The 8,809-nt window shown below is 49.7% G+C and overlaps 1 protein-coding gene across 1 annotated transcript in view; it reads left to right on the top strand.

The window, feature by feature from the left end:
* Nucleotides 1-8,809, top strand: part of LRSAM1 (leucine rich repeat and sterile alpha motif containing 1) — a 23,273-nt gene that overhangs the window by 11,824 nt on the left and 2,640 nt on the right. The window contains exons 13-20 of the mRNA XM_010285580.1: nt 382-426; nt 1,445-1,515; nt 2,280-2,379; nt 3,294-3,381; nt 4,114-4,188; nt 5,709-5,789; nt 8,070-8,165; nt 8,764-8,809. The exon at nt 8,764-8,809 is cut by the window's right edge and continues 68 nt beyond it. Of these exons, the coding sequence (XP_010283882.1) occupies nt 382-426; nt 1,445-1,515; nt 2,280-2,379; nt 3,294-3,381; nt 4,114-4,188; nt 5,709-5,789; nt 8,070-8,165; nt 8,764-8,809 (602 nt within the window). The remainder of the gene's footprint in view (nt 1-381; nt 427-1,444; nt 1,516-2,279; nt 2,380-3,293; nt 3,382-4,113; nt 4,189-5,708; nt 5,790-8,069; nt 8,166-8,763) is intronic.

The raw sequence follows: 8,809 nt of genomic DNA, 5'->3' as shown, positions 1-8,809 counted from the left end.
GCGGTTCATTTTGCCCTTTCTGAATATTATGGAACTGGTCAGGATTGATGTCTGTAGGTGGTGCCTTAACTGTTGAACTGCCAAAGTCCCGTTTAAAGGAAGTGGAATTTGACACCTTAAAAACTGTGTTTCACACATATGTGTGCTGTTGGAGTTTTGCAGTGATGTAAAAAAATTTGAATTCCTCATGGACGGTGCATATTTGAAGTATTTGAAGGTACCACTGCCTAGGTCTGCTGGATCTGCTGCTGGGCTGGTGCTGACACAAGGTTACCAGACTGCTTAAAGCTGTGCATGAGACACAAAGTCATTTTCTGCCCGCTGGGGGAGTAGGATGTCCTGCTCAGCTTGATGAAAACCTCTTGTTTTATCTTTTTTTAGACAAAAACAAAGTTCAGACATTCTGAAATCCTTGGAGAATGAGAGGTGAGTCTCTTTGAAATGAGGTCTTCTAGAAAAGGGGCAAGAAGCTGGGAAGAGGGCTGGGACCTTCCTTTCAGAGCCACCAGTGTGAATCCAGCTTAAGTCAGGGGAGTTTCATCTTATACCTGCAGCTGGTTCTGGTCACTGTTGGAGGCAAGACACTGGACTAGATGTGCCTGGTCTTACCCAATCTGGCAAACCCAATGAGATAGTGTTTTTACCTCTTTTTCATCTCTGAATGGTCCTAGCTAAGGAGTTTGGGAACAAAAGCCTATATTCCAGTATCAAGGACCAACAGAAATCCTACATCTGTTGGAAAGGTCAAGTAATGTGTACAGGCTGGGAGGAATACATTGAAAGCAATGTTGCCATTCAGCCAACACTCTGAGCTAGCTTTGCCACCAAAAATGGTTGTCCCCAACGCTCCCCTGCCTATATGCTGCCCCCTCCTTTCAGCCAGCTGTTCGTGATGTGGCACAGCAAACTGGATGGGGACACTGACCTGGCTGAAAAGAATCCCTTTGTATCTCAGATAGTTTTCCAGCCACGCCAGTTCCTGATCTGTTAAGTGGCATTGTGTGTGTTTGTTCTGGGGCAAGGACAGGGGAGGTAGGAATGGAAGGCAGGCTGCAGCTTTCAATGGCATTGCTCACTTAGGTCAGCTTTAAAGTGCTTGTCAAGCCTCAAGAGAAAGGAAAGCAAAAGAACGGACTGGCATCATGTTTGGTGAGAGTGTGTGCCTGTTGCAGAGATGTTCTGTTTCTCAGAAAGGTCAGCTTTCCAGTCTAAGAAGCAGTTGTCACCATGGTTTTGAGCAAAATTTATGTTGTCTCCCATAGACTTAGAGGTTCCTTACCAAGAAATCACTGAGGCTTTTGTGTCTCTGATAAGCACATGGCTTTCCTGAGCAGGTGGCAGGGTGAATCTGTCCAGCCTTTAGGCTCTGAGCTGGGTGGCTGGAGGAGAAGTGAGATACTGCGTGTTTGAAGGAGTGGGTGAATTGTTCTTGTTTGTTTGGCAGAATAAGGATGGAACAGCTGATGGCAATAACACAGGAGGAGACGGAGCATCTACGGAGAAGGGAAGTGGCCTGTAAGTCCAGACAACTCGTTGGGGTGGTAAGGTGCAAGAAAGACCTGGTTCCTCTGGACATGCGCTGAAATAGGTGACAACCACGTGGGAGATGCTCTGTCACACACACATTCTTGCCGTGTTGCTTGGTGCAGCGGGGCAGAGCTGCAGGGGGTAGCATTGAACGTGTACCATAGCTGATCCACTGCTTGCACCTTCAGCTCACCGGCGGTTCTCCTTGAGGTGCAAGCTATGCTCCCTGTGTAGCTACAGCGTGTCACACCAGGAGCCTGTGAGACTAGATACAAGCACACAAAGAGCTTCAGAGGTATCAGATGTTAACTGATCAGGTTCATGAGGCAGGAGGCGTATGTTAGTGAGAATAGTGCTAGGGAGCCTTTTCTGCTCATGATGACCATGAACAGATCTGCTGGGGTTGCAAGGGAAATGATGTGTGTGGTGTCACCCCAAGGATGCGTTACTCGCAGTGGGACCGGCAGAGCTGCAGCCCGTCTGAGGGTCGGTAGGCAGTGACGGGGCTGCTCCGAGCACTGAAGAGATGCAAGCACAGGCAGAGTGGAGTTTGGTAATTTCCCAATAAATAGCTATGATTCTTGTGGCTGAATGAGTCTGCTCTGAAATGAATGAAATGGAAAAAGCAAGGACAGGTTGGAAATGAGAGAGAAGGCACTGTTAATTGCAAGTGATTGTAGCAGCGGTGGTAGATGAGTGCCTGTTCTAGACACCCGCTCCTGCCGCAGACTGACAGCGCTTCTGTCTCCTAGCTGCCATGCAACAAATGCTGGCTGAGAGCTACAAGAACAAGCTCATCCAAATGACCTACGAGTCTCGTCGGCAAGACCTTGTCAACCAGGCCTGCTCCAGGTACAGTGGGAGATGTCTGGGGCTGGTGGTACTGTTGTAAAGACCCTTTCCTTCCAGCAGTCCCTGCTGTAATTCCCATATGTACACCCAGGAACTCCTGCAGGTGCTGGAATGCAGCAGGAGAGCTGTGTAAGAGTGGGTGACAATGCAATTTAAAGAAACTGTCAAACTTGATTAAATGTACCAGTTCCTAACCACAAGAATGTGCATGTTAATCGTACTTTGGGTGAACTATCACTTTTTGACGCTGTTTATTTTACTTTATACATTCTGATAAATATGAAGGGTGAAATTAAACTAGTCTTCATCCCGTTTTGTTAGCCAGTTCGGTGTCAAACTCTGGCACAGAACTCCTTTCCTCACCTCCCAGAGTTGTCTCAAGGATGCTGTTTGTATGTAGGTAGGACTTGTTGCATTGCTATAGGTACAGGGAGCATTCTGTTTACAAGTGTTTACAAGAAGGTGAGAAATTTTAATCTGGCAACGTCTGGCACTGAACAGAAACAACCCTGTGTGCCTTTGACCTGCCCAACAGAAGGCAGTGGGCAGACACGGTCCTGCCTGCAGGCAATATATGGCCACATTGTCTGGGTGTCCTTCATCAGCACACCCTTTCCAATGCAGAATACTGATGTGCAAATTCATCTCCTGAGCACTTGCCGGGGCAGCAGAAACCCCTGCTTGGACTTCGAGCTGTGCACATGCAGGCAGCAGTGCTTCTGGTCTGGCTTAGTCTGTGGTGCAGGTTTGGTTTGGTTATAGGGAAGGAGGTTTTAAATCTGCCAGCCTTCAGTAACCCTTGTTCAGTGACATATTTATCCATTCCTGGATTCCCTGTTGTCTGCTTTTCCTCTTATTTGTGTCGAGAGTCTCAGACTCAGCAGTAACTCCATGGCAAATCCATCTTCTTGCAGCCTAGCTGAGATGGACCAGAAGTTCCAGCAAATCCTGGCTTGGCAACAGCTGGATCAGAACAAAGCTGTTAGTCAGATCTTGCAGCAGGTAGGCAAAGGAGTAAACTGCTTGTGGCGGGGATTGAGGGAAAGCAACCGCACATGAAAGCGGGATCGCAAGTGGATCACAGGAGCAAAAGTGGCAGGGCTGGGCTGCATGCAAAAGGTATTTTATAGGACACTATGTGCTAAACTTTGAGAATCTCTGGTGTTCTAACACACTGACTTGGGTGGTTGAAAGAAAAATAAATTTATTTTTTAATTAGGCAGCAAGTTTTCAGAAAGGACAGCAGCACAGACCACAGGAAGCAAAACTGGTCTCAAGATTAATAGAGAGGATTTTGAGACAGAAGTCCCGTCTTTTTGGCAGGTTTTCTGGGTGACCTGGGGCAAGCTGCCTACATTTTCAAAGCCTCTGCTCCTTTTGAATACCTCATTTTGAACCTCAGACCTCTGCAGCTCATTTTTCAGAAGTGCTGAGCAGCCATGCCCTATTGCACAGCCTGGCTGCTCAGTGCTGCTGAAAATTAGTGGTGGGGTTCATACAGAGCATTCAAAATGTGTGTTTGAAGAACATGGCTGTAACTTGTGTGTCTGTCTGTAAAGTGGGGTTTACCTTTGGGAACGATGGGATCTAAGCCATGGTGTAATCAGGATGCTGTTGCACAGAGTAATCGCTATTCAGGTGCTGGTACATGAGTCCCTGCAAGGTAACAGAGTTTCTCAGCCCATCTGCAGCTGTGTGATAAACTCACTAAGCAGGCTGCTGTCTGTCCCTTAGATTGAGATGCAGAAAGCTGCCTTTGAAGCTCTTCAACTGAAGAAGGATCTTATGCACAGGCAGATCAGGAACCAGGTGAGTCAGCAACAGAAGAAAGAGCAACCAGCTACTCGACTCATACCGCCAATTCGATGAGACACTTCTGAGGAAGATCAAAGCGCTGTGAGCATAGAGCAGGGTCTGGTGGAAATGAAGAGCTCTTGTATTGCTAAGAGCTTTGTAACAGAGCGTTGGGCAGTGTTGATTGGTTACAGTCTCCCAGCTCCATAGGATGGAGTGTCAATGCAGATTTTAGGTTCGGGAGAGTAGTGGAATTGCCATTGCTTCAGTCATCTCGGCACTAATGTGGATGAAGTGCTGGTGAGTGGTCACTAGAGGACAGGCCTGCATTGGCTTTGTAGGGTGGTCTGCAGTTGCAGTTACGATTTCCTTCAGGTTGTGTACTTAGCAGGGCTGCTGTTTCCACATGAGTCCACTGCATCTCCATCCAGCACATCGGAACTGCACCTTGAGCCATAAGTTCACCTTTTCTTTCCCATTCTTAGCCTGCCTTTCTGAGCTCCATTCTGCAGAAGGTGCAATGCAATAGTCGGGGGGAAGAGCGAGAGCTGGTGGAGAAAGTAGCGGTGGTTGATGCACGAAGATGGGTGGCTGGTTTCTGACACATTGCTCCAGAATCTTCCCTCTTCTGATCTGACAGTAGCAGAAAAGTCTCAGGTCAGGAGTTGGTGGGTAAACTTAAGAGCTTGGATATTTTGAGTCACTCAGTGACCAACCTCTGCATTGTGCTAGAAGCCTATGGATCGTGCACGGACAATCCAGGAGATGAGTCCAACAACTCTCCATTGCTTAAGTTCATCAATAAGAGCCCTGCAGTTTGCTCACACTCGCTCTGTAAACAAAGGGAGTTTGTTCCTCAATACCATGGCTGGACCTTTGACTATTGAAATGCCCATCAGCATCCTGTACAGGCAGTGAGCGGGCCTGAGCCCTGGGTACTGCCTGCGCCAGAGCCCCAGCGGCAGCCGGAATCAGGAATTTCATGGTCAGTGGCACACATCCCCAGCATGGCCTGGGATGGTAGGTGGCCTGGCAGATAGGTGAGCTGGACTGTCATCTTGGCTTTGCTGTGGGATCTTGGGCAACTCACTTCACCTCTCTGTGTCTCAGTTGCCCCACCTGAAAGAGCATGTATCATTACGGGATTTGCTGGAGCATCTAGAAACCAGGGCCCTGCCCCAGTGATCTGCAGTTTGAGCAGTGGTGCTAGGAGGAATTTGATGGTCGGCTGCTGCCTGTCAGAATGGCTGCAAAAGGTCTGGCTGAACAAACTGATTGTAGTGTGCTTCTAGACTTCAACAGAAGGTGTTTAGAGCAGAAAGGCAATTAGAAGCGGGGGACACAGTTCCTCAGGCAAGAAATGAAGAGCGACCCTTAAGAGCATGCGTCATGGAAGGGCATTAGCAGATTCCCCAAAACTTCTGGGTGGCTCTGCAGTGCTGTCCCTCCGAGGGCAACAGTTAGACCTCATTTTAAACGAGCATAAATTAAAGTAATTTCAAATGTCAGTAAAAAATGTTTCATCTTCTGTTTAGATTAAATTAATAGAAACAGAGTTATTGCAGTTGACACAGCTGGAGTTAAAGAGGCAAGAACTGGACACAGAGACGCTGCAGGTATGTAGGGCTCTGGGGCTGCCCCACCACCCTCTCTCTGCTCTGGGATCGCAAAAGCTCCACTCGCTTCTTTTTGCTCCTTGCAGCTTCCAGATGATTTTATGCTTAGTCAGAAGGGTACTTACCCACGGGACACCACAAAACCCTCTTTGTCGTGGTAACGTGGGAACATTGCTGCTGCTCCTAAACATCTTGATGCGTTTTCAGGGGAGAGACAAACGAGCCGGCCCTGATAGCAATGGGCAGTTCCAGGTTTGCTGGGTGGGGAAGGATTTTGCGATCCAGTTGTTGGCTGTCCCAGAAACACCTGCCTGCCACACATCGCATGCCTTCTTACATTAGTGTGTTGTGTTTTGATTTTAAATACCTGCCGGTGATGGCTGTGAGCTCTCCCCGTTCATTTCTAAGCCTTGTCTCCCAGGCTGCTCTGCCCCACCATCCCACCGTTCGATGGGCTGACTTCATCAGCAGTCACACATTGAGGAGTATCAAGTTTGGCTTAAGCAGCTTGGCTTTAAATTTTGTTGTTATGCCTTGCATCAGTTGTTTTCTTGTGTGTGCTATTTGCCAGATTAGGTCACCTGTTTAGTGAGCCCGAAATCAGTACCAAACACCATATCCTTTCCAAGAGTAGTGCACCCAGCAGGCTGGTAAGCGCTGGCTTAAGATGGGATTGCCTCTGAGCCCTGTGCTGGACACTTTGAAGTGTAGGATTTGGGTTATGCTCCCTTAACTCATGCAGCTCCTCCGTATAACGCTGCAGTGTTGGAGGCCTGATAGTGGGAGACCGCCCAAAGTTTGTGCAGGGAAGACCAAGGAACCCCAGGCAGATGTAGTTCAAATGGCACAGGGCTTGGGTGATTCCTGTTAGGAGACCAGGTAGCTCCAGAGGAGCACAGAAAACGAGGTTCTGCCCTAGTACCCATCTGCAGCCCAGCAGGCAGCCCGGTACGTTTGCAGCTTCAGCACTGGACACTAGGAAACGAGGCGTAAGGCAGCTTCATCTCTCCGGATACCCCCAGCCGCTTGGCAGCCCAAAGGTTCCCTGCTGTGATTGAACACCCCCCTCCAGTGCATGGGCAGTGCCCACAAAGTGCTTTGGCAGAAGCTTTTCTGCAGTCATGCTTGATACGTCCCATGCAGTAGACAGTTGCTTCCTCCCCCGATACACAGGTGATTTAGTAATGAACTTGATAAATCATTGGAAAGCAGGCAGAACCAAAAGCACCCTGAGGAAGGGAGGTGTTTGCACAGGTCTCTTGCAAGGTCGGTTTGGGAGAGTGCGGTCCCAGCAGGGTGTCCGCAGTGCGGGGGGCAGGAGAGCTCATCTCAACGTTAGCTGAAGCTGCCTGGGCTTCTCATCTGGAGCAGCTCCCACATGTCGTTAGTTGTCCCTCTGACCTCTGTGGAGGCCCTGACACAGAAGAGCTTTCCTGCCTCCATCAGGGCAAAGCATCTCTGCTCAGCTAATGGTGGGTTTTGCCCGGGAGAGGCAGGTGTTCCCATCTCCTGCTTAAACAGAGGACCTTGTTGTGTAGGGTCCAGATGCGAATCGGTGAACGTTTCCCCACAGCTCTTCTTTAGGAGGTCAGTCCTTTAACAACATCCCATCCCCTTCTCCGTGGACATCTGAAGTCCTTGTGGCTGATGACTACTGGCCTCTGCTCAGTTAATGATCCTCCCAGCAGGTATGAGCTAGCTGGGAGTGAACCATGCAGAGATGCCACACGGTCTGATGTTCCTGAGACAATTAACCTCTCCTCGTTTCCCAGCGGTGTGGCTGCAGTGATGACTTACCTTGCCCTGGTACCCGGTGGTGCTTGGTGTGAGACCCCAATGAAAGCAAGCTTCCCAAAAGCATGGGGAGGTTGCTACCTTGCCTGTCCTGCATACCTGCAGGCTTCTAGACCTAGTTTCAGGTGGTCTTTGGGGACCATGAACGCCTGTAATGCCATTGACTGCATTTCTGATGGAGTAATGAAGAGCTGCTGCGGGCCAGCACTGTCTGGGGCTGCCCGGGGTGTGCTGAGGGTTGGCACCACTGGGTAATGGTCGGTGCAGGACCGAAAGAAACGGGTGCAGCTTGGATTTGCCATGACAGCTGCTAGGAGAGGATTCAGGCTGTCTGCTCAGTCAGGTGGAGGGCCTGTGGAGCACAGGGCTTCCATGTTTGCTGTGACTGTTTTGGGTATGGTAAGTGCTTTGCTGGAAGTCGAGGCAGGGTGATTGCTTGCAGCCATATGGTACGGAGATGTGGATGCCAGAGTCCTTCTGTTGCAGGGGGTGATCACAGAGCAACGCCAAGCACTTGGCTACCTGCTGCAGCAGCTGCTCAAAGAAAAGAAGCAAAGGGAAGAAGAACTGCGACAAATACTGGTAACGAAGGCCCCTAATTAGGTGCTGTAGATGAGGGAGCGCATGGGCTGGCTGCAGGGATAGAGTCCGTGGGTCAGCACGGGGATAAAGGGGAGCAGAGGAGGCCTGTGAGGGGTTGTATCCAGAACCAGAGACTAATTTAACTTCAGAAAGTCCTAAGGTAAGCTCTCAAGGGCACAGTTAGTGCCACTCCTTGGTGCAGCATGAGGCACCATCATCATCATCAATCTATCATCTCCCCTGTCAGGAAAGGGAGTCGTGGGGAGGGGTGAGCACAATCCCACAGGTCCCTGCATGTGGTCTTGTAATCCTGAAGACCTCCAGAGTCTCCTGAGCTTCAGGAGACCAGGTCCAGTGTCTAGGGCAAAGTGACTGGAGGCATGCACGATCCTAGACTGGATACGGGGATCAAAGTGGGATCAGCCTGCAGAAGGCCAGAAATACCCATCCTACCATAGCTGTGCCCATCACAGTGCTCTGAGCTGGCCCTGCACAGCCCAGGCTTTCGGTCTCCCCTCCTACACGTCGAACTTCAGCTGCCCTAAATACCACTTGCAGCGTTATCTCGGGCTGTTGAATGAATGAGTTTGTTTTTCAGCTGGAAATGGAGGCAAAGAGCGAAACCAAACAGGAGAACTACTGGC

Source organism: Phaethon lepturus, unplaced genomic scaffold (genome assembly GCF_000687285.1).
Source record: "Phaethon lepturus isolate BGI_N335 unplaced genomic scaffold, ASM68728v1 scaffold32414, whole genome shotgun sequence".
NCBI lineage: Eukaryota > Metazoa > Chordata > Aves > Phaethontiformes > Phaethontidae > Phaethon > Phaethon lepturus.
The sequence above is the reverse complement of the archived record's forward strand: the minus strand, read 5'-3'. Positions and strand labels throughout refer to the sequence as shown.